The 26,676-nt window shown below is 39.5% G+C and overlaps 1 protein-coding gene across 15 annotated transcripts in view; it reads left to right on the top strand.

Annotated features, from left to right (window-relative positions):
* By (focal adhesion protein tensin) overlaps positions 1 to 26,676 on the top strand; it is a 181,172-nt gene that overhangs the window by 117,870 nt on the left and 36,626 nt on the right. For 13 of the 15 annotated variants that reach the window (XM_072011589.1, XM_072011587.1, XM_072011586.1 and 10 more), the window contains 6 exons: positions 8,424 to 8,492; positions 17,047 to 17,268; positions 18,267 to 18,430; positions 18,525 to 18,674; positions 22,235 to 22,532; positions 23,418 to 23,655. In XM_072011589.1, the coding sequence (XP_071867690.1) occupies positions 8,424 to 8,492; positions 17,047 to 17,268; positions 18,267 to 18,430; positions 18,525 to 18,674; positions 22,235 to 22,532; positions 23,418 to 23,655 (1,141 nt within the window). Of the gene's footprint in view, positions 1 to 7,671; positions 7,879 to 8,423; positions 8,493 to 15,535; positions 15,748 to 17,046; positions 17,269 to 18,266; positions 18,431 to 18,524; positions 18,675 to 22,234; positions 22,533 to 23,417; positions 23,656 to 26,676 lie in introns of those variants that run through there. The other 2 variants (XM_072011595.1, XM_072011599.1) reach the window with 2 other exon arrangements.

Raw genomic sequence — 26,676 nt, forward strand, 5'->3', positions numbered from 1 at the left:
GGAGGCAGGTCGGCCGCGATTTGCCTCCGTTTGTTCGGCGAATCGTGTATGCGCCTAATGTCGTGGTCGATTACTACGGTACAACAGACGGAATCGAGGAGCACCGGCGGTGAAACCAGTTTAGCACGTGTATGGTCTTGTTCGCGAGGTACCAGTTCGTTGAGTCCTCAAGTTCATCGACTTGACGCGACATATCTGGTTCCCAATGCATGCACGCGATACACGCAATTTTATTGCACCTATTTGCTTTCGAAACTTGATTCAATAACGTCGAGAACGTTCGATCCATCGGTTCCTCTCCGATCGCAAGTCGAATGGGTCGTTTTTCAAAGAAAGAAATTTATCAAGGTGCCTCGTTTACGTCGGCTCGCGAGAGCTTCTCTTTGCCCATGGACAAGATACGAGACGTTACGATGCACGAGGAGCTTTTCATTGAAACTGCCAACTCACACGAGCTTTGTATATCAGGAAGTTGATAACGGTGTTATTCAAGAAGGAGGGAATGCTTCGTCGGCGTCGATTTTTCTTCGCCCTGTCGATCAGCGTTCCCTGTCTGCAAACAGTTTATCATTTGTTAGTCGTGAAATAGAAGCGTAACGCGTATTTCGATACAAAATATTCCGTAGTTACTTGTCAACGATAACTAAAATGTTTTAGTTCCTATCGCTTAAACGCATACTCATATCGATATGGATTTACGAGATTCAACAGCGAAGATCGGCATTAGTTTCAATTATAGAAATATTAGGAAAAATTTAATTCGAAATTTTACGTATAATTACATCTATATACTACGCTAACTATATACTACAAATATACCATTGCATATATTATAACTGAAGATTAAAATATTTGTTTATCGCTACTCGTAACAGATGGCGAACGAATGATGATAATTAAAAATGAAGAAGACAAGAGAGTTTCACTCAAGGTTTATTAGGTGTTCTTCCAGTTGGAGCACGAAGTAGGCGAGCCATGTCATTTCAGCAGATTGTGACAAGCAGTAGTAAGCAATTTCTATGATTCCGCGTATACCGCGAACATGTGTGTGAACACCAGATGCCATACTAATTCATACAATCTAATCCCGCATTTTTAATCGCTCCTTGCAGTATATTTCCATGCTCGACTGGCAACCACGTCGCGAACTTTCAGAGCAAACCGATATAGCAACCATTGTTGACACAATTGCTGCCTCGAATTTAATAAGTCATCGTCGAAACAACGTCATTACCATCGCCGACAAACTGTTTGATTTATCGTTGTACTTTGAAAAGTTAATCCATTTGAGAGAGCTAGAAGTATTTTTGCTCGTTGACGTCAGTCTGTCATATAAATAGCATTTAAAAAGATTCATCGCTTCATGCGGACCTTGAACTTTGATAATAGTAATTGCAATGGTAATCGTAGAAACTTTTTATTAATTTTTTACTGTTTTCAATCGAGGATAAAAATTACTTGAAACAAAAGCACGTGCAAGTGATTCGATTAGTTTCTACATCGTAAGTTGCGAACGTGAACTAAATTCAAACACTGGGTCGTTTGATCGAAGTCCATACGAAGTAACAATCATCCGAAAAGAATTTCCACCGAGGTTAATAAAGAAACTTCTCCTTATTTTACGTTTTCTCTTCGTGATCGTACAAGATACAGCAGGTCGTACGTTACGAGGAAGAAAATTTCGATATTTGGCCAGAGTCCAAGAGTGAAGTCGGAACTGGCATCGAGAATGATTCGGTCACGGACATCGAGTTGGTTACTTATGAACATTTCTCGTTGCTCCTGACCAGTTTTCATGAGTAATCTAATCTGAAATCTTGGAAATCATTTATTCGAAAACTACGGATTGGTCTCCATTTTCAGCAGCTCTGGCTTCTCCAAATTCTCGTCCAAAGTTTTACTCCGATATCGTTTTGCTCTCGTTGACAAGTACAATTTATATTTATTTCTACATTAATAAAAATTAACAAAATGGAAAGTGAGGCTAGTTGGTAATTGAGAGGAATGTCTAGGATAGCGTTAGTTCAACGAAGATGTGTCAGACGGTTTAATAAAACGAGTAACATATCGCACAAAGCAATCAACGAATCAAGGTTCTAAGCAATTTAGAGAAGTGAACCGAAATTCTTGACACATTTATTCTGTTATAAGATGATCACTCTTGTAAATAATTTCTGTCTACAAGAATATACATTTCCCGATTGGTTTCCAATACGACCAATATAACATTGACAGCCGTATTTCATATCACTGCTAAAGATATTTCAAAATGTTTTATATCACATATATACGGTATATACATCAAAGTTTTCTATGGTCAGTGTCAAAATACTTTCGCGTGCCACTGTAGTTGCTTGGTATTTACGAATCCTGGTGTAAAGATCAAACTAACAACTTTTTCTCGCTTTTTCAAACGACTCTCGAAGTACGGACGAATAAAGTAATTTGTCACGCGTTCATAAATTTCTAAGACGATGATCGTGTCCACTGTGGAGATCGAGAAGAGGGTAAAACCGGCTGGTTCACGCGAGGAGTCATGGGTCAAAGATAAAGCGACGCTTCTTTAGATAAAATGCGTGCTTCCTCCGAGTTCTCTACGATCTCTATCGGGTATTATATTGCGCTTACGATGATCATAGGTTTACGTAAACTCGCGGAGGCCGCGCGACAAAGAAGAAGAAAAAGAATGAAGAAAAAAAGAAAAGGAGGTAAAGAATTCGCTTTCTTCTTCGGATGTTTGCATGTATAGATTGCGATGTACGCGAATGGATATTTATAACGATGAACGAGAAGGTTGTCACTTCCTGTGAGGTCATAGGAGAACTCGTCGCGAGCGGTCTTAGAAAGAAAAAGTGTTTACTCGTTCGCGTAAAAAGCAACAGTTGCGTAAGTATCGGTCATTAGGTGGACGAGAACACGTATGTATGAGTGTCGTATTCGTGGCAGAAGGCTTCCTGTCTCGAGTCAAGGATGCGGGCAATGTTGTACCTATTGTTTCCTTTATGCATTCGTTGCGAGTTTCGAATACCTTATCTTTAATAAAGCATGTGTCTATCACTGATGGATTACTTTTAAATTTTCCAATTTTTCAATATTCAGATTTGCAAATTTCCAAATGTTTTAAATATTCCGATTTTCGAATTTTCAAATTCTCGGATATTCAGATTTTCAGACTTCCAAATATCGTAATTTTCAAATTTTTGTCCAGTCCAATTTTTATTAAACTAAAACTTCGCTGTGAAGAAAAGGAAAGTTTCGTAGTAATACCTGGCACCTCCAACTTTCAAAGGCCGGGATATTAGGTAATTATGACTCGCCAGAATCTTTTCAAAGTAGGCGAAACGAGCAGGAATTTTACTTTGCTTGCAAACGGATACAAACTAGACAGTTTCGAATTAAATATCAAGAGATAGCGCACGAGAATTTCACACGGTTCGGTAATCTTCAAATATCTCGGAAGCCTATCGCCTACAATTTTCATCATACAATTTCGCAATAATTTATCCATTAATGCAACGCGACGTGACTTCGCCGATCGTCAATGTTATTTTGACTCTTTCATCATGGTACCGGTCACGACTGTGTCGAAGTGAGAGCTGATTCCTCCGCAGCTGTGCTCTCGTTGACTGTTCGACGTGATTCTCAATCGTAATGCGCGGTTTGTTGCGGGGCATAAGTCAATTAAGCCGGTATTAGCCAATCGGGTGTCTTTCCGCCGAAGCAGCTTGCCTTCTCGTTGATTATTTCGTTCGTTACGTTGCACGAGATACAGACAGTATCACGTTTACTTGTAACACATTCTTCTAATCGTATCTTCGATGTTCTTGGTCAAAACTTTCCATATATTCAATAGAAAATGTCAATGACAAACAATCGTTTTCCATAAGTAACTTTTTCTAATCATACGTGCATACAATCAATTACATTTATTATTTAAATGTCAATGCTTGCATTAGCGTTGAAAGATTTTCTGCCAGACTAGAAAGATCTTCTTAACCTAACTTATAACACAGAAATGAAAAATCTGAAGATGAGAAATTTGCCAAGTAGCGAAATAGTTTTAGAAGTGAGTTTAATCGCGTTATGATATTCTGTTTATAGATAGGTATGAATGAAATTTTTGTGGATGAAATTACAGTTTGATTTATGTGTAATTTTGTAATTAAAATGAATCTTGTTAAAAATAAGTAAGTGTCTTGATACTTTTGAACGATTCATATTTTGAAAGATTCTATATCTATTGCGTTTGAATGGCATGTCTTTGTCACGCGTGACTAAAATTAAATTACATTTGTTGACGTGGCTAATTAGCATTGAACAAGGTTGGACGTCGTCACGAAAGAAACACACTCGAGACTCTCGAATTTAATATGCGAATTTCCTGGCGAGAATTTGCATTTTTTAAAGTTTCATCTGCTTTCAAGCTGGTGACAGGGGCCAGAAGCGTTTCCAATTCTCGAAACCCGAGCCGCCAGCTAAGCAATCTGACTGGCGACGACGTCCGCTGTATTGCCTATTCTTCGTATTAAAATATCGTTGCTGTATAGAAGTTCGCCAACTGTTACGTGCAAAAACGCACGATATTTCTGCTCACACGAATACGAATCTTATTTAATTTCCTCCCTTCCATATGTCCTTTTCTTGCCTGCCATTTCCATTAAGAAACAAGTTTCAACTTTATAAAGCAATCAAAAATATACTCTGTCCTTAATTTATTTTCTTGGAATCGGACCGCGTTCCGTCCAAAGAATTTTATCTTTGATCTGTCCTTAAATACTTTTCATTTAAATTGTAGTCCGTAGCTGAATATTTTTTTACGGTGCACAGCAGATTACAATATTCAAGGTTTTTCTTCTGCATAATGTATATCCGCTTCTGGGAATTTAGATGTAAAATTTGCCGGCTGATTTATCGGTTTCTCGGCTCCAAAGGCTTACACGAGGCATGAAAACATTGCCAGGCAAGTTTATAGAATCACATGGTTATTTAACCCTCGAGTTGGTATTTTCGTGGTTACCACTTAAATTATCGATACCGTGAATCTGAATTACTACGTTTCGCATCTTTATTCGCGCCACTCGCCGGACAAGGACACCCGTCTATTTATCCCAGCTATCTAGTCCTGGTAAAACGTGTTCTACCCGCGAAAGCCTATGGACTAGTTAAAGTGATTTATCGCTTCGTAAAATATTCTTCATGTCGGCCGTGCTCGAGCAGAAACAGCCAGTGACCAATTTAATTTCAATTCGTGCTAAATGTCTTTGAGCGGTCAAGAAAAATTGCGCCATTGTTCTACGCAGGGTGTTACTGAGAATACCTAAAATGCTATTTAGTCAGTGTCGAACCGAGAAATATTACGCCTGTCGCTGAATTTAGTCTCTATTTATCGGCATTTTTGTTGCCGCATAAAATATTAGAAGACGTTTCTTCAAAAGTCATCCAATCTTTTATGGTTTCGCTGTAACGTGAAACGCGATAAAATTTTAATCGAATCTGCCAGATCCAAAATATATATTGATCTACTGCGACAGAAGTGACCGTATAAGACGAATTCCACGTATTATTAATTTTGTGGAAGTTTAAAATGAATCAGACCAGCTGAAAATCGAACAATATCAAGTTTTAATAGAAATCTCTGTTTCGGAACAATATTGAAATTTTACGACATTATTACTTCCTTCGAATGGTGGCAATTCAATTTAAGACACATGAAACGTCTAGTTGAATTATTTCAAAATATTTCCATTGGAAAACATTCGAATTTCTTGAAATTACACGCGAAATATAAAGTTCCCCTTCGTTTTCAGGAAATTATTAAATTGGATTTCTTTGAAATAAACTTTCCTCGTATTTAATCTACCTCTAACTTGTTTATTCCTCAAAAGCAGGAGATAGAAAGATAGATGCAAAAATCTCGAAATATTTTAAATTCAATTTCTTCATATTTTTTTATTTTCCGTGCTAAAAACGAACTTTCTCTCCATTTAATATTCCACCAACTGAGTTATCCCATAGAAAGCAAAAAAAAAAAAAAAAAAAAAGTGAAAGAACCTGAGAGACGAAACGTAAATACATGTGACAAAATTGTTAAACTACATTTTTTTCAAATTATCGTGCTAGAAACAAACTCCGTTCAATCTACTAACTCACTTATCTCTTCAGAAACGAAAATACACACAGCGTAATCGAAACCCTTCAAAAAGCCTGTTAAGCGCTATTTTTTTAAATAATCCCGCGGAAAACGCGTTAAACCACTAACCCCATTTGCTCCTTAGAAAAGCACCAGATAAAGAATCCACAATGCAAGAACCAACACTGCGAACACGAGGAGAGACGGCAAATAAGTTCGCAAAGGTGGCATCGTGTTACACGGGCGTGCGACAATTTCGCGGGGTAATTATATTTACAGGGAGTGGCACTCGACCTATAACCGAACTCTCCTCGTCCCTTTTTCCCTTGTGCCGCGCACAACTCGTGCGATCCTGTAGAGCCCGCGGCGCAGGACCAGGCCTGCGTGCAAACTCGGGACGCTGCTTGCCATCTCCATGGTTACGTGTCGCGTTCTCTCGCCCCGCAACCCTCTTCAAGCCCCCTTAAACATTCTCCGTAGCCGAGATGCAGGGTTTCATCCCTCTGTGCGGCCGCAGCGCCGGGGCGGCTCCCGTGCGGCGCAGACGTTCGTGCCGGTTGACCCAGGTCGCGTGATCCTCGCTCGTCCACGACACCCAGAAGCTTTCTTACGACAGTTTTTCACTGACTATTCGAGTGTCGCCCCTTCGCAAGCCCGTCTGGGCTACAAGAAACGAAAGGGGAAGGATTTACCGGTGGTTGTACAGAAATTTCCCCGCGAGAAACTGCTTGTCAAGAATACATAGAGGATCGAGATAGTTGAGCCGAGGGTGGAAGATACGATGACCTTGAGATTGCAGTCAGATACGGGGAATTAAAACGAAATTGATACGTGGTATTTTTTAACTGTGGGATCCGATAGATCCATGGATCGTGCGAAACGATCGATACGAAGGCCGATACTTCCAGGTGTACGATGCGGGTTGGCAACTCGAGGAGAAGAAAAAAGTGGAAAGGGCGGAGATCGTATCGGTGAAGAGCGTTCAAATTAGCACGAGCAAGAAGTTCCTATAAGTAGATACATAGAGTAAGAGATCTGAAAAGCAACCGCGCTTTCTCTCTTTTGCATCGGAGCAACGAGGCGCGATGGAAACGCGGACGAAACGCGCTCGACAGGCAACGAGGGATTAATGGCGTGATTTTCGTCCATGAATCATCGCCGTGGTTGGCGAGGATCGCGGTTTCACGCGGATCAGAAGAAGAGACGGAGGAAGAGAAAAGGCGGTGCCCGATGTTGCGGAATAATTCGTAACGAGCACGCCTGTCACGGCGCCGACGTACGATCGACACGTGGCTAGCCACATTTCGAAATTCTCTTTCGCCGCAACGTTTGCTAACTCCTTCACGACTTTAATTCTGCACGTAGTACATTTCATTTAAGAGAATATTATTAAGATTATTAAGCATCAGTAAATCACTCTGACAATTGAAAAATCGTGTTCCTATAAATTCCGTGTGACGACACTTAAAATAGACTTAAAGTAAACACAAAATATCGTACAATGAAGCAGTTGTGAATTCTATTCATGGTTTCATGGGTCCTTTATCCGAAGAATCATGACAAACTCGAACAGTAGCTCGCTATCGCGCGCTTGGCTGCGAGCAAATTGCTGTCGCTGCGGTGACACGCGCCAGGACACGGTGAACAACAACCTTAAGGAGGAGACACCGCTACGAGAGGAAACTGAGACCCTTTTGCACCGTATTGCGTTCACAGTTTGGCACACTGCCCTCCATATAGAAAGCGAGGTGCGTGGGTGTTGTTTCGCTCGATTGAAATCATATTTTCGCCATGCGCTCTCGCTTCGATAAATATATAAACACGAAAATATAAATAATATAAAATAGATAGAAAGAATTGCGACTGACTGAGTTCGCGTTGGGAAATTTAATCGAAACACCCTACGCAAGGGTGGTCGCGGAACGGAAATTTGTTTTCACAGGCCACCAGGGATTTACGCGAATCGAAGCACTGGGAATCGATGATGTTTATTATCAGACGCGTGGCGCACATCAGCTTGAATTTACGCAACAGCTGCTTTCAGCCGAACAATGGAAATAATTTACGCGTAGTATTTGTTATCGTTGCTCGACGCGATGGGCAACCCATTTCCTTTCGCGACGCCCTTAATGTGCACGCGTGGAAACTACTGCTTTTTTATTTTCATTTTTTCCTTTTTGGGTCTTTCGTTTTTTTCTTTTGTTTTTTTTTTCCTATCCCGTTCCTTTGCAGTGCATCGTAGATATACATGGCGGGACCTGTATAATTCAGTATTTTTCCTTTTCTGTTGCAGCATAATGGAGGTTACGAGGCACAGCCGAAGAATGTTAACACCATTTCGAGAAGCAAACAACAACATCAGGTAAAAAATCGACTCTTTTGCGTTATTATAATTCCTCGCTATACCAATTGCATTTCGCTGTAAATTATTCAACTCGTAGATCTTTACATAGAATGGGAATTTGTGTTTTCTTTTCAGTCACGAAAATTGCAGGCGCGTATAGCTCATAAATTATTCATCAGACTCTCAGTTAGTAGGTCTGCTAATTAGAGTCGATTCTAATTCTGTCTCCTGATAAACGCAGCTCCTCTCATTTTACAACGAGTACTAATTGATAAAGAAATTGCACAGTTTTTTTTTTTTTTTTTTTGATATGATTTCAAATATTAGAAGTTCGTAAAACAATTTAGAAATTTTTGACAGGCATTGTTTTCGTTACAAATTTCTGTTGCGGCTCCAATATCTGAAAAAATAAACGTATGTTTCATATTCGAAAGGACAACAGTTTATTATTACGAATAATAATTGACTCATGACTGTACAGCACATTGAGAATAATATTTGATTCTCGTTCGTTTACTCGAAGTACTAGAAAGTGGACCTGCCTTTTCATTCGTCGCAGCACCTACGATTTATTCGTTTCTACTTGTCGTGACCGCGAGAAACGCTTTGTGAAGTTGGAAAAAGGAAAGAAAAATATGCTCAGCACGATCGTTATGCTAAGTGGCCTGCTACGTAGCCTGCTACGTAGCTTGTGGCTTATCATTTGCTGATAAGAATTCGCGATTTACGCCATTCGCAAACCTGGGCTCTCTAAATATTTAATATTAAAACAAACCACGCGTGATACGTACAAGGAAGTGGCGTCTTATTGGTCGAGAGTACGGGGGTCGATTGCATCAGGCGGTACCTTCATTTATTCCGCGGGAAAACACGGCCGAGCCCTATTTACATTCGAAACAGCGTTCGTCGTCTACGGCGAACAACCTCCTCTTTCGCGTACACGTGTACCTGACGCCGCGATTCAGTGTTTTGCGAACGATCACTATGCAAAATCGCACACAAGCCGCCTCGACTTCGAAATTACCTCCGAGACGTACATACGAAATCATTTGCATCACGCCACCTGCGTAATCGCCTCGAGAACCAGGGAATTTTGACGTTCTTGTTACGTTTCACTTGTGATTTCGTTCTCTGTGGTCTTGAGGTAACCCGAGGTAACTTGCTTTCCACCATGTTTAGTTTCGTTGAGAAAATCGTGAAATAGGAGGCAATGAAGTAGGAAATATTATACGAACGTAATATTATGTAAGAGTTATTCATAATGTTTAACAGATTGTTACGTTTCGCTTGTGTTTTCGTTTTGAATGGTCTTATTGTTAGAGTAATTCGATCTTTGTGGTATTCGGTTTGCTTGGAAAGGGATTGAAATAGGAAACATCGTATAGAGGAAATATTACAGGAAAGTTATTTATAGTATATCGTTAGTAAATCGTTACGTTTCATTCACGATTTTATCCTCAGCGGTTTTATCATTAGCGTAACTTTGGTTTGGTTGGGAATTCCGAGATGGAAAGAGCTGAACTGGAAAATATTCTATATGGGGAAATATTACATAGGAATTACAGCATACGGTAGATTTGCCGATTATTTTTACAAATATAAATTTTCAATAAATGCATAAATTCTCTCTCATTTTCTACAATTGCTTGCCATCTTTCCACCGAACTTTCTATTTTTCTTTTAGGACACTTTTATCGTCTTCTAACGAGTTCCGTTATATTATCTTAGCCTCCAGAAAAATTGCGTCACTTATGACGTATTATGGCGTAACGCAAACTCAGTGAAGTAACAAAATATATTAAACTTGTTTCGAAGCTCCTGCTTCATAAATTATAGCACTTTGTTTATACGTATCATGAACAAAGCAGAAGTTTACAATTTTCCCTTAATCCCGTAGATCATTTATCTCGTTGTAACGGTGACTGATATTATAGAGCAAGATTTTGCCAGATAACTATCTGAACATGCAACGCGTTGGTTTGTTAAATGTAAGGCCAGAGGAAGCATGAAAAACGGATCTGGGAAGTGGTTTGGAGGGAACGTTTACGCTTTATTAGGTTCTTCCCTTTTTTAAATCATAACAGCGGCTAAACCGGCAGCAAGGCGTCTTTTACGCATTAATGTCGACACCGGAGAAAATTATTCGCTAAAATGGCAGTAAGCTAGCGCACCGTATGAACGGTGTAGGTATCAGCCGATGTTCCACGGAGATAATCCAAGTATATTGACGTCGGCCATGTAATGTATTCGTGAAATCCACGCTTATACCGCGGCTATTCTTGTGAAAATATACACAGAGAAGAGCATCGAATGCAAAACGCGGCACGACGCGAGGGAATTCTGACAATTGCTCGTAACTGGTTATTACCGATTGTGGCGAGAAACCGTTTCTCAATGATAATCGTAGGAAACCGTTCGGAAATTTATTGCGAAATTGCTCTATCGATTTCGGATGGCATTCGGTGTCGATGAAAATGCTTGAAATGTGAGAACTAGATATGCGAAGATATACACTTACTGGTCGAATGTTTACCAACGCTGCATGGTTTGTACGATTGGAAAATTTAAGAGGAGATTGGTTTAAGATTCTATTACCTTAGGTAATAATTTGATCAAAAATCTATTGAACTAAAGAAAATTACTTAAAGAAAGTAGAATCGATGTTTGCAGAATTAATTTTAAACTGATAACAGAATTAGAAGATATATTACACGTAGGAATAGCTGAGAACATGATTTCAAATTTTTTATAGATAGTGTAAAATAGATGGTAGCAGATAGTATCTTTTCCTGTTTCTTTCTTCTGTTGTAAAGTTGGTTACTTCAAAGTCGATTTCAGGTAATAGATTCATAAAATTAAAAAAATAGAGTTAAAAAATTGCCAAGAAACGTCTTGGTGCATCTGCCAGATTCTGCTAGACGAAGCAAACGTTGTTGAACATTAAAATATAATTTGTTTTGAACATATTACGTTACCTAGCACAGCTGTTGTTTCCTTCGAATCATGGTATAGCGGAACGAACCTTGACGTATTTGAAACTCAAAAGAATATTGCAAATATCATGGAATCAAATTTTAGGTCCACATTATTGGTAGATTGATTTTACATTGCTTAAAAACATATATACTTGAAAGGATATATATTTCGAATGAATTAAACAACCAACTTGTATTGACAAAGTAATTTTAAGTAGCATAAATCTAATCAATCAGAGTTCAAATAACTTGAATAATCTAAATGAGGTTTAATGTTGAAAGAATCGGAAAAACGGAGGAACATGAACGTTCGAGGGAATAATTTAGAACTCCGATAGGTTTGGAATGTATCCTTTCCGGATCTTTGGCGAAACATTCCGCTATCGATCGGATCTCGTCGGTATATACTCGTTGGTTAGCAGAGAGGTCGAGACGGAAAGAAGTCGATAACCATAAAGCCCACTCTCGCTTGGCACTCCACTTGTAATTAGAAATTAGCCGTCGGCAATTACGCGGATTAACGATAATTGGCATTACCGGCGCGACGTTTCCTTCACGCCCCCGAATAATTACTTCCTACTAATGTCACAGCCTACGGTTATCCCTTCTAAATTACACATGGCCCGTCAAAAGGGCCGCAAGAATCCCAGTGTAAACAAAAATCAATTAAAAAACGATATTGCCGACAGTCAAATCCTTCATCTCAATGTCTTGCGTCTTTGAACGCTTCACGGAATCAAAACAAGCTATTTTGAATTCACCGCGCGTTTGAAGTTATACGTATATCATAGCTAGGCATCATGGTCCATTTACAAGAATTACTATGGTAGTTAAAAGGATCGTATCTCCTAGAAATTTCATAGATTTACGATGTGTAATTCTGGGAATTTGAATAAAATGTTGTTTTCCTTTACGTCGTAGGTTTTGTCACGTATCTTTGATTTTGATTTCTTTTCTATGAGTTTTGTACTTAAGTTGACTCGGTATGTTCTGCAGATTCCTATTGTAGTTTTTCTTTACCTCAAGTACAATTCCAAAAGATGTAATGAACATTCTTCTGCATAAATATATCCTTGAGTATACGAAAGAATAGTTCATTTTTTTTTTTTTTTTTTTTCAGAAAAATGAAACGTAGTTATCTTCTTCTACTCTTAATAAACTTACCCGCGAAAAGTTACAAATTTGGAATTTTCCACATGACACACGGACGTTTCTTCGCCAGTATCGTGTATCCATCTTTCGCAAAATATCCACCTCGCGGCACTCGTAACACGCGAACCATGTCGATAAAATTTTCATTCATCTCCAACGAATTCCATCGCGATTTCCGCCCACGTGTCGCGTCGGTGTAAATTGAAATTTTAATGATTCTGCGTGCTGGGACAGAAGAAAGGGGTTCGAGTAGTCGCAGCGGTCCCGTCAAAACAGCGAGCTAGTATCGAAGCGAGTTGGAAAGAGAAAGAAGAAGCTGGTAACCTGGCCTCTAAAAATACGTTTACGAGATCGTAACGCGGTTCGCCGCTTCTCTCGCCGGCTACAGTCAACTTCAACTAGTGCGTACAATACCATCCATAAGTATTTGTACGATACTTGATGCTATTCGATCAGAAGATTGATTGATATTTCTCTTATAAATATTTTCAAAGTTATAGCTGACGATTTTTTACTGTGAATACTTTACCTCTCGCTATAACTGGAATCAAGTATTCTGTTTAACAATTAAATGCTATCATGGTGTAAAATTTTACCGTGTAAAAAATTTTAATATCATCATTCGGTAATAATATCATCGTAATTGGTCACTCATAGTGTTTGCATGTTATGTGAAAGATTTTGAAAGTTCATTAGCAGTCTAACGAGACACGATTATCATAATCGTATTCGTAAAATTGAAAACAAATTTGAAAACGTATGTGGAATTTACATTCTCTCCAAAAAAGGAGGCGTTAAATGAAAGCACTTTATTCCACATTCTCATTTATTCTTTATTCTCACGTGTTAAATAATCTCCTGTCTCGTGTCTATTTCTATCTAGTTGAGAGCAGACGAATTCTTCTATAGAGTAGAATTCCATTTATATGAACGAGATTTTAGTTAATGTACGATTAATTGATCTTTTGCTGGTTGAATTCATTTATGTGAACCTGAGCTCTTATTGTATGAACAAAAGATAGTAGGTAGCGAGGATAATTGGCGAGCTCCTATTATATCAACTCCAATTATATAAACCGTTTGTCTCCCGACAAGTTTGGATAAATGGAATTCCACTGTATCTGACAAGTTCTCAAACTTGATTTCCTCGACGATGAAACCTCCAACATAACTTGATTATGCTTGATCTTCGCGTTACCTTGGACCATAGAATCTCTTCTGGCTCCAGCTGTATCACGAAATTAGGATCACAGTGACCTCCAACGTAATTTTATTATACTTGATCTTCGTGTTACCTTGAACCATGGCGTCTGTTGTGACGTCAATTGTGCCACGAGTTTAGGTATACATTTGCGATGTTTTAGAAGCGTCCAAATACTTATGGACGATAGTGTACGTCGTGGTCTGCTACGACCATAAATCCCTCCCAACGTTAGGTCTCACGTGTGAAATTGCCATTACGCTAGCGCGGTCCTACCGCAGCTGTCGTTCCTTGGAAGCTCAGCCTACCTCGGTATGCCGCGTGTCCTTCGTATTTCTCACGGTTGCTTAGGATTCGAAGATCGACGGGGGGCCTTTCGTATCGGACGACCGTGCCACGACCATCCTTTTTCGCGCGAAGTCCACCGCGTCGGAAGAGACAAAGAGGATATTCGTGCGATTTGTCAGGCGTCACGCGCGAATAAGTCGTAATATCGCCTGACGGCGGGCTGATTTTTCATTCAGGATCGCAATGGGTAAACTTTGTCGGCGGCTGTTTCTCTGTGATAGCGTTACGGGATCGTGCAGCGGTACCTTTTCTTCATTCTGCTGAATTATTCCGCGGTATGACGAGGGAAATGGACGTTTCAAAGATAGGAAGTGTATGGGATGTTGCATCTTTCAGGGAAGTTTATGACACCTCGCAAGGTCGTTCTGACGATAAGTTTATCGATAAAGCTGTGATGTGCTGCGGGCCATCTTGCGCGAGATATACTTTCGAGCGTAGAGAAGAATCGTTGTTTAAGTATTTGTAGGAAACAGTGGAAAATCCCGTAACGAGTCTTTTTGTAACCTGCGAAAAAGATTGTTTTTTTCAATAATTAATAATATTTATGTTAATAATATTTATAATAATAATAGACACATCTTTCGATGGTTTTGCAAAGAAGATAGAATACAAAATTGGAGACCAATTTTATTGGAAGTAAAATTTGTTGCATAACGTGTGCGCGTACGTGATAAGGATAAATTGATGTAGCATATTGCCACTGTACCCTGAGGACGAGAACTGTATACTTCTTAAATTTTCTAAACCTGAATAGAATCTTTGAAATCTCCAAAAAGTGATAAAAAGATAGCGAGTTTGATTTTTAGTATTTTGTTGAAATTTCTACGCTATCTTGGCTGATGTCTACACACTGTAACAGACTCTATAACAAATCATTTTTACATGCACCTCGGTGCATCTAGATCTTTCTCACTTATTTGACCTCCAAAACACACTGTATCAATTTTCCACGGATTCATCGAGACGCACGCCCTGTGTTCACTCGTTGAGAAACTCGTTCGATCACTCGCCAACTGGAATTACATCCGAGACAGCTTATGCAGACGCAGCGCAATTCGCGGACAAGGAACTTATTCATATTTCTTCGTCGACACGATTTTTCCGCGTTGCCCTTGAAGTCGAGTTAGCCACACCGCTCCGCCGTTTTATCGCATTCGCCAGCGCAGCGAGCTCGTGGGACTGGCTAATGCGACTTGTGTCTAATGACGAGCGTGACTTTGATCGAAGTCACGCTACCTGGACGAATTCGTTACATCATACGTGCACGCGGAGAGAGAAATAGTTGCACAGTCGGCGTACAAGGAAGGGGAATAGCTGAACGTCAGCTGTGCAAGTAGGAACCGTGGTTAGACTGTCGGATAGAACGTCGTGAATTCAGTGGAATCGAGCGAACGCACAATAGTCGGCAGTCTGTCATTCCTTCGTGCCGTGTCGTGCTCGCATCCTTCTTCGTCGACGTCCCGCCAAGATAAAAGCACGCGTTAAACCACCAGGATTTCATGTCGATTCGTTGGGACAAGGCGATTCCCATAAGGGCAGCATCGCCATGCCGGACAGCATTGTCGTCAGGATCGTCTACGCACCGAAATACTCCAAGGTTCTTTATAGATGAAGACCACACGGGAGAAATATGATAAGTCTGTTTTTGGTAGCTGAAAGTTTACATCACTTGGTAGCTGAAAAAGCATTTTGCAAAAAAAAAGTATGAAGTAGTTGAAGGAATAGTCCGATCGATTGGAAATTTTGTAAAGATTGGTGACAAATTCGTAATGTTTCGTGAAAAAGGAATTTATGCTGCGTTCGTTTAATTAATATTACTTTGCGTAATTAATATTCTTAACACGTTGCTTCCGTGTATTCGTGCACAAAGTGTGTACAAATCTCGTGTTTAATGTTTAACACGAAACGCGTAAGGTTAAGTTGTTATTTTTGTATAAAATAGCCGATTGCATGAATTAATTTTTGTAAAAAGTGGCCGGTGAAACGCGTTAATTGTTGCGTAAAATAGCTGCTATATATTTTTTTAATTTATAAGAGAGTGACAAAAACATGTATTTAATTGTAAAATCGAAAGAAAAGATGGTTTTCGTGTAGATTTAATTGTCAACATATTGTATTCTAAAACAGTTCTTTTATAAAGGATAGAAAATATGATTTGTCATGTTTTTCAGTTGTGGACTTCGAATAGTATCTATGAAGTAATGTTCTGAATTTAGGTAGTAAATCTAAAGTAACTTTTTTCGAGGCAAAAGTGGAATATAAAAGAAGAATATTGGTAGTAAAGTGAGCAGAGTGCTTCTTAGATATGTTTATTGGATAATTTTGGTTTATAAGAAATTTTATGCAGGGCAAACTGTAAGTTTCTTGTTCGGTAAAATAGGAATATAAATTGTGCGTATTGCTGGTGAAGTGAGCGAAGTGCTTCTTCAATGGGCTTCTTTAGAACATTTCGAGCAGAAGAAATTCCGTAAAAGGCGGTTTGCGAAACTAGGTTCCATACCTTGGAGGCAACTCTAGAATTATTTGTTTTTCGGGAAAGTGCGATATGAAATGCGAATATTTGTAGCGAGCCGAATATTCTCCTTGAGTCCTTTGTAGAATTCTGGATATAAAGAATTCTGTAGAAAGCAGTTTAGTAGAAATTAAGATTCTTATGTACTAAAGCCGTTTGTCAAATTTTTTATTCTCAGTAAAAAGAAAATCTGCAGCGTAAAACTAATCAGATGAACAAGTTTCTTCTTCGGTCTTTTCTATAGGAAATTTTGATGCGCAAGAACTTCATGAAAACTTCATAAAAAGCAGTGAAATTAAGTTCTATGTGCCTTATCTAATAAGGATAGTTATTAAATGTGCGCGTAAAGATCAATGATACTAATTAAGAATGCCCGTGTTTCAGATACAGACATCCTTGTCGGCGACGGCACCTGCAAGGACGCCGGGCGTCGGCGCGGACGCGACGACGACAGGATCAGGAAAGGGTGGAGGTCGTGTTACAGAAGTAATGGAGCTTTGTTACGTCACCGAAAGAATCATTGCGCTCTGGTACAGGGAGGATGCGCAGGGCGTCCTTGAACATGCTACCGCACTTCTGCGAGGAAAGCACGGTGATAATTATATGGTGAGCGGCGAGTAAACGGCTGCAGATTAATGGTCGCTTATCTGATATAACGTTTTTATTAAATAACAATACCTATTAAACGAAAATGATCCTAGGATAATTGACGTATTACCAGATAAATCCTATATACTCTCTCTAATTAGCGTTACAATTAGCGCGTTGCATGCTCTGAAATCTATATAACACTAGATGATTATCAGTCGATTTTACACTGTTACATGATTACTACTCTATAATACTAGATATTTCATATACCTAAAAAGTTAATATTTCTTCACAATTCGTCCAATATCCTTCATTTTATAAATATCTATCATTCTACTTTGAAAGTCTCATTTTATCTGGACCCTCTTGCATAATAATTTGCAAATTATAATGTTGGAATATAACGATATTTCACGCATAGGCACAAATACCCTTACACAGACACTCACAAGCATTTGAACAGGATACTTACACAGGTCATACTCATTACTGTACAGGGAGTGGGGTTCAAAATATTTAAGGGATCATGGGTTACTACCTACGTCTAGTCTGAGAGTAACTGGCCAACAATCAATAATTCTTGCATACGTTGTTAATTATATCACTCGCTTATAATACATTTGGTTCTGTAGTTCTGTTTAATAAATATCATTGAATATTATTTTAACACAAATATTGTGTCTTCCACAGATTATTAATCTTAACTTTAAGATTAAATTCTAACATATAAATTAATGAATTGACAAGTGATATAGCGTAGACAATTCTTACAATCTTGTCATTGTACTTCGAACGTAATAATCGTCTGGCTTGTAGTTCATAAAATTGGCTTATAGAACTTCATTAATTATATTATCAAACTTGTTATTGTTATACAGGAGAACTCATTAACCCTTTGAACTTATAATAATAATATTAGTTCAACCATAAAAAAGCACACAGTATTTGCATTCGGTTATACAAGAGCATCTTGTAATATAACTACAACTTTCACACGTCTGTTCAAATTTCAGATATTCAATCTGTCATCACCGGGTCGTACCGGGGAGCCAAACACCAGGGAAGCAGGATGGCCGCAGGGTCTGGCACCCAGTTTGGAAAGATTGTGCGCCCTATGCAAGGAGCTGGACTCCTGGCTGAACGGTGCTTCGAATCGCGTAGTCGTTCTCCACGCCAGGTGAGTCTTAATCCGTTTCTTTTTCTCCAACGACAAGAAGACGAATTGGCGCGGTTTGTAAAAAGTTGGAAGCTCATTCCACGCCTCTGTTCAGGGGAAGCAAAGAACGATTGGGTGTGGCTGTGTCCGCGTACATGAACTACAGTAGCATCTGCGGCGGACGTGATCAGGCGTTGGACAGGTTCGCTATGAGAAGATTCCTCGACGACAAAATTGGATCCCTGCAGGTTCCCTCGCATCGAAGGTAATCGCTACGGTGCATGACGATACTGCCTGTTGACGTTGAACGAGAAAGTAAACTTTATCACCTCTTAGTCGTGAATAACTCAGATAATACCTGGATGAGCGACATGCACAGGCGTGGCTGCTTCAGGAGCCACCATATGACTGGTTAATTGCGTTACTCTATAGCCGCTATTTCAAAGCATGCAAACCTGCTGTCTATATTTCGTCATAAACAGGTAGACTTCGTTATATATCCTCAAAACGTTACGTAAAATTATTATATCATAGTTAATGCATGCACCGTGTACACCAGAGCGCTCGATTGTTTTTGAAATCGACGCAATTATTCTTTTCGTGAATTGCATACATTGTTTGGAGCGTGTGAATTGTGAGCGTCGGTTAATTGGATCGCTTGAAATCGGAAATTGATATCGCGAGAGGTTTCTGAAGATTGTGTAACGAAACTTGTTGGTGCAGGAAACCTCGAATGTTCATTTAGCCAATAGCAAATTTACATCATCGTTTTATCGGGATATTCGATCGCTGTGGAATTAATGAGTTGGTAAAAGACACTGAATCTTTTCGAATTACTTTGATCATATTTCGTTGGATTCTAATGCGTATTTGATGAGCGTGTAAAAAGTCGAAGTTAAAAGCTTCCTATATAGTAACGTCAATAAAACAGTCGTATAAGTCCCGTAAATCTCGTGATAGACTACCACCAAGACCAATACATATTCTTAGATATACTCATACTTATTCGATTGCGTGTAACTTAGCAGATACCAGGCTCGTCATGGACATCTTAAATATCGATCGTACAGATATAAGATATTGCATGACATTCTACGTTATTGTACTGTATGATTCAAAGATGGTCAAAATTGCATTAATTTTACATATTCATACTACACATACGTACATCAGAAATCTACATAGTACGCTTATACAGTACTATTCTAAGTACAGTCTCTTTTACAGAAAAAGAAATTAGTTTCTTTCCTTCTTACGATAGGAGACTCGCCGTTGAATACAATTTTTAAGCATAATTTTTAAATACAGTTTCTTTCGATATCCATACAAAGAGGGAATGACATTCTGAAAATTTGAATGTTCTTCAACCACGAAATTCTTTCTTGTGCGTGCTATCGCCTATGATGTAAGACATCCACTTTCAGCACAATTTTTCTCCACAATTTTCAAATCCCTTCTAGTACCCATCCAAAAAGATTGGTTTCCTGAATTTTTTAATCTTTTTACAGCAGAAAATCTCTTCCTATAGAAGCTATCAACCATCCACTAACAGCACACAAACTACCGCCTCCGCATTGCTAAAAGCGCTTTAACGCGTGTCGGAAACGCCAAGTTACGACAGCATTTACATCAATGCCAGTCTATCCAATGAGAGACCTGGGACCGCCTAAAAATCCGAGTAAAATAACCGCATAAACATAATTCCCGTAGGTAAACCTGTCAAGCTTGGCCATCTATTTGAGACAACGATCGGTACGCATTACCCGCTGTCGATCCTCGCTACCCTTCGCGTTTAGTTCCCGCCGTGTGACGCTTACGCTGATGATCGTAATGATGGCCCGTCGAATGTGGTGTCCTTATACGTGAAACATTCCCCCAGGCGCCGCGGCGGTTGTGCTTTGCTCGTGGTCTTTCGCCTTCCTCGTTCCACCTCGATCTTGCATCCCTGAACGATCGAGTTTCTCCATTAATTCCACGAGCGGCGAGCATTAGCATGTCGTTAGCGTAGCCGCACACCCGCGAACGTATGAATCCATTATCGAGGGTCGAGAGAAGCACCAGGCTAGCTGGCTCATTCGAGACGTGTGTAACGCGGCGCTCAAAGCACCTTAGGTGCCACCAAGGGAACAGGTTTTTTTTCGAACCCGGAGGGGATCGACCAGAGACAGAGATCGTATCTGCTTCGTTACGGACGACACGCGGGAATTCGTGAGAGATCCCGCGAAATTACGGTCATGAACGCTCACGACGCTGCATAATCGACAGGTACCTCAGAACAGGGTTCGTTCGGACCCGATCGACTCTTCCGTGTTTGCCGTGTGTATTACAAGTGGGACTATTAATCGATCTCTCCGCGCGGCGAACATCTCTTATCACGTTGTTGACGGTGTACCGTGAAACAAATTTTTAGCACTTTAATAAGTAGACAATGGATTTTTATGCGTTTAGTATAGCAAACGTGCAAAAATCCGGAGAATGTGTATAGGATAACGAAAATATATAAAATAACCAGAATGTAGTCATAACTTTTAATAAACAACTATCACGAAGGTCCCATTTTTGTCGCTCTATTCATAAAAATATGGAATATGGAGATAAAGAAGATAAATAAATCTTTAGTAATTTAAATTTTAAATACATTCCTAGAAAATATGTCAACGTTTATGAAACGAGAAACGTTGAGTCACGTCTCCTGTCTATAACGTTAAAAAGATTCAGAACGTCGATCACGTTGCCCCTTCTGAATGTATAAAAAATTGAAAACATCGGTTCACGTCTCCCGTCAATAATCTGTTACGAGCCATCCAGAAGGCATTTCGTTTAGCTTGAATCGTGCGCAGAGGTCCCGTTTATGGTCCTGTTTATCGAAAGTTTTTCGCGGCACTCGTTTGATACACTCGCACGGTAAAAGGCCACGCGAGAAGTAGAAAAGTCCATTCGTGGTCAGACACTAATTAGCACGCGAGTGTCACAGTCGGAGACGCTACAATACTTTCGCACGGTGCGTTACGAGTTGTAACTTACGACAGCAGCCAAATACGGGCCGCGCTCGTGTGAAGTGGAATCGGCCATACGTGGTCGGACATGAATTATTATCGGAACGGTCGCGATTCGATCCATTCTTTTTGCTCCCTCGAATGTTTCGTGATGGAAACGTTTCTGTTGTTGTTGCTGTTTTACCGAGTATTGTTTTACCGATGAGACTGTATTGTAAAAAATAAGGAGGCTAGCTTCACCTTGACCTATGCTGTGGATATAACACGCCTGGGAAGTACTATTGAAGTGGTAATTGCTGGATCGTGTCGCCTGTCGTAATGTTTCCATTATGAAATTTTAGAACACGCTAGTCACTGCCTTTTAATATTTCCCTGTGGTAAAAATTGATCATGTTAGATGGAAATCGCTGAATTAATAATACTTTCGCTGTGAATATTTCTGCGAAAAAATAGTCGCATAATACGGTTAATGGTAGTTATGTCAGTTCGTATATACCGTATAATGTTAATGACAGCTAAAAGTTTGCATTCGCTGCGTGTTTTGTAGAGCATATGAATAAAAAAAGACTCATATTAATATTCTGAAAATAACTTGCAAATTTTGTAATATAGAAAATATTTTAAAATATTAACATTTGTTGCATTAATTGCAAATTAATATGAAAAGTAGGGAATTCAGTATACTTAACAAAATAAATATTACGTTTCGAGCGATTATAATCTACTTAGTAGTTGAGTGAAATTCCCTCGTGATGAGAAATAGCAATCATTCACAGTAGTGAAATGGTTAGAAAAACTATATAAGAATTTCTACGGTTCTTTCTCGCAGGTACATCAAGTATTTCAGCGGTCTTCTGTCAGGTTCCTTGAGGATCAGTCAATCTCCACTTTATTTAACGCATCTCACCGTTCTGGGCGTTCCACTCTTCGAGCCTACAGGTTGCCGAGCATTCCTCAAGGTCTACGAAGGCCTGACACCAGTCTACACCTCGGATCTCTATTCCGTTACGAACGCTCGCGAGTTCACCGTAAATCTCGGAGGTCTTCGTCTTAGGGGAGACATTCTGGTGAAATGTTACCACAGGGTGTACTCGAAGCAGAGCCGGGAAGTGATGTTCTCCCTGCAGGTAAGACGAAAACGAGCGACAACTTTCCCAATTAAACTGAATTGACAGATTCAAATGTGGACTCGACAAGAAATCCGGCCAGCGAAGTATGTTTGACTAACGTACATAAATCCATTTCCATTCTCATCTCCTCCTGCAAACGATACTACGTGAATTACTGGTGGTACTGTTACCAACTAACCACGTCGCGGTCGAAATCACTTCACATAAACTTCTCCAATTCTAATCACGTTGATTCGGTCGCTATCGAAGAACGTAATTAGATCGTATCACTTCTCCTGACAACTATCATATGAGCTATGTTGAGCGTTCAAATCATCAAGGAAAGGAGTAATGCTCCGTTAATCGGCCAACGCTGTCTTCGATTGTACTTGAAACTGATACGGTGAAGACGCTCAACTCTTTAGCAACGATTTGCCAAATGATAATAACGGATATTAGGGAATTGAGAAGATACTTAATTTTGGAAGTTATAGATTTTGCAATTTTACAATATTACAGTTTTACGATGTTACACTTTCAAGATTTTCGAATTTTATGTCCATTGGAGTAATTAATAGGATGTCCTGTCGCGTGTAACGTTTTCTTTAATTCCAAATATTTTATTATCACGAGAATTTTCTTAACGCTAGTAACTTGTAATCTATGACTTGTCAAAATTTCACTAATGTAAATCTAATTATGCGAAAAGACGCTAGTACGCATATTATACCTACATTTGACAAGGAAGAAACATATGCACAACTTTCTACGAATATATCTCCCTTAATAACTGAACAGATAAAGTCCTAATCCCTGGCAAATTTTATCGAATTTACTTCTTACCTAAACTATCTTAAAAATTATCGCTGTCATCTCAATAAAACGAATTCTTGATCCACTTAGTTCCATACCTGTGTAATAACGGAGAACGTGGTGTCGTTCCCTCGATCGGAACTGGACGTGGCCTGCGACGACCCACGATGTCCTCCGGACAGCGTGGTGACTTTGTACTTCGCCACCGACGCCAAGCGTCAAGATGGGCCCATACCGGCGCCAACACCAGCAGTACCGCATGCTTCCGCTCATAACGATCCCATCCTGCACTGGGACAGCTACACGAATCTCGAAATCAGCGACGACGGTGAGTGATCGTTCAGCTCCTTTTTATTATTCCGTCGCTGTCCACCGTGAGAGAAAAAAGGGGTTGCTGAGTTACGACGAAGGAATTTCAAGAAGTTTATGGCTGATTAACTATCCTTTGGTAGAGACGAGGCAGTTCGCGTGAAACGATGCACTCGATTAAGTTAGATTAGAGTAGATTACAACGCGACCAAACCAATTTAGCGCAATTGCTGTTGCGTTAGATCGGGTTACTTAGGAGGTCACTGACGAGGTTACGGAAAAAATGCTCGTAGGTGAACTAGAAGAAAGGCTGTCGAATAGAGACAGAGAATTAGTGGGTGTCGAGGGCTTTGACTATATACTACGGTTTATGACATCATTTGGACAGTTGCAGAGCTCGTGAAAAAGAAAGAAACGATTTTTGTCCACGTTTGTCGTTCTCCAAGAAAGAGACGGAATATTCTACCATCTTTAATTTCTGTTCCATATATTTCGATATTTTTAAACAAAGTATTCATAAGATTACATTGCTCTTGTAAATGCATTTATAATTATTCTTAACCTATCTATGCCTCTCCCAAAGATGAATTACGCCAAGGACGTAGTAAAGTATGATTGACATGCATAGTTTCAATAGAATATTTCTCATCGTCTTGCAAATTCAGTCTCCGTGTAAACGACAAACACGTCCGCGCCAAACATGTGCAAGAATTTTTGTATCTGCTGAGAGAAGTGTTTCGCAGCATCATGCAAATCTTCAGAATCTTCACAGATTACCCAAGGTCATTACGAACCATAACAGCAGGTTTGTTCCTCGCGATAGTGATATTCGTGTTTGTTGATGTTGGTGGTCTTAACAGTAACTGACTCACCGAAAGGTAGTTCTAAGCTAAATCCCTCGAATGTAAATTAAAGGCACGATGTTGCTTATGAGAATCTGAATGCGAGACTATTAAGAGGATTAACGTAACGTTTGGAATAACGGTACTGGTAACTGTCAAGCTTTTCGGCTGATGTTTCTGCACCAGTTCAGAAGTAGACGGAGATGATAACGTCACGACGCGTCGCGCGATTAATTAACTGATAGGCCAAAACTCGCGGGCCGTAATTCAACTGACGAAACTCATCGTCCGGGGACTAATTCGCGCTAATTTTCGTCCTGATAGTAGCCAATTAACCTCGATCTGTCGGTGAGAGGCAGTCAGAAATACAACTTGGCTTCGACAAGGGAGAAAGAAAACGAGGGTTTCAGGTAAGAGAAGGGAAAGGAGCGGACAGAAACGAAAACTTAGTGTTTAATGCAAGTGTATTTAAACTGGCTGACTAACGTGGCCGGAAATACGTCCTGACTGGCGGAGGTAAAATGCCGGTTTATCATGACGACACGCCGTTCGTCTGGAAATAGATCAAAGGTCGAAACTAAGAAACTAACAAAGACTGAGGATAACGACCAAGGTCCATAACGGAATAGGTTTCTTCTGTGCGTTTGATTTCTTTCCATCATCGTAGATGATCTCATTATTTTTATAAGAACGGTAAGAAGATTTGCATAATACACGTAAGCCAACGATTACTTTCCTCCGGCTTCGCTTATCTACCTAACGATCGCGCGATTTAATTTATTTCAAAGACTGGAGTACGTTACGCAATGAAACCTTGAAAATTGCAAAATTTTAATTCGATCGTCTGAAAATTTATACGTTCAAAAGTTGAAAAATCTATTAAATTGCCATGTTAGAAGAATTAAGCACGGGAGCTTCAATAATTTGCAAACTTGAGCATTGGGAAATTGAAAAATTCAAAAATATGGCGTATTTGAAACTTTGATGATTTGAGCCTTGGAATATTTAAAGATTCAGAAATTGTATTTTTAGAAGATCAAAAGATTCGAACTTTGAACAAAAATGAAGAGATTTAAAAATAGAAACCCTCGGAAATTAAAGGATTTGAAAGTCAGTTACCTTGATAAATTGAAACCTATACACTTTGGAGTCTCGAAAATGGAAATTTTAAAACTTTTCCCAGCGACGCGTTGGAAGGTGAAACGAATTCGAAGCAGAGATTACGGATTTCGTCAACACGAACTGCGGTAATAGGAACGAATCCTGAAGCCGAGTCCGATTTCCACAGCCCAAATTCCGACCTACGTTAAACGGAACGAAACGAATCATCGCCCACGCTGCTCCTACCCCAGTTCACCGAACCATTTCGAATATTCGGGACGGTTACGTCACCGCGATGCGTCTGTCAAGCGCTGGGGAAAAGAAACGGGACGAGGTGAAACGGGAGACGACTCCGATTCAATTCGTTTCGTTAACGATCAGCCCATGCTTCCAATAAAGCTGTGACCTAAATTGTTAGCGATGGTTATATCGATGTGGTTCGTTTACGAGAACTGAGAATAAAACGGATAGTAAAAGTAGAAAGGACAGGATAACCGACGAAAGAGAAGAATTTAAACTAAACCATCGATATAAAGGTGAATTTATACTTTTATACTTTGAACGTGTAACACATTTGGATGATTCATTCACAGTGAATATAAATGATGAAGAACTATTTATATCAGTTTAATGGTCGAATTTGCTTCATAGTTTTCAGTATGTCAGCGACTGAACTAACGAGTGTCGTTTACTACTGTTCGCTTGTTATTGGACAGGTTTCGATTTATCATTCGTTTTACTACGAATGAGTCATCCATTCGTCTCATCAAAAATAAAGATCAGTTATTTCATTCGTTACTATGCTACTGGTTACCTTGCATGTTCACTTTGGATACATCCAAGCTTTGGATATAGCAGAAATTTAAATATCTTCAATACAGATGGAGATGATCTTTCGACATGAGTGAAAATACCGTAAAGTATAAAATATGAATTCACCTTGTTATTATTTACGATAACGACGAAACACCTGCTTTTTGACGAAAAACGTTAGCATCACGAAAAAATCAATTTTGCCACGTGATAACTATTCGATTCTGAGGAAGAAAAGTGTAGACGTTTGGTCTCTGTCATGCTAGGGAATCGATTATATTGGT

Source organism: Bombus fervidus, chromosome 10, assembly GCF_041682495.2.
Source record: "Bombus fervidus isolate BK054 chromosome 10, iyBomFerv1, whole genome shotgun sequence".
Lineage (NCBI taxonomy): Eukaryota > Metazoa > Arthropoda > Insecta > Hymenoptera > Apidae > Bombus > Bombus fervidus.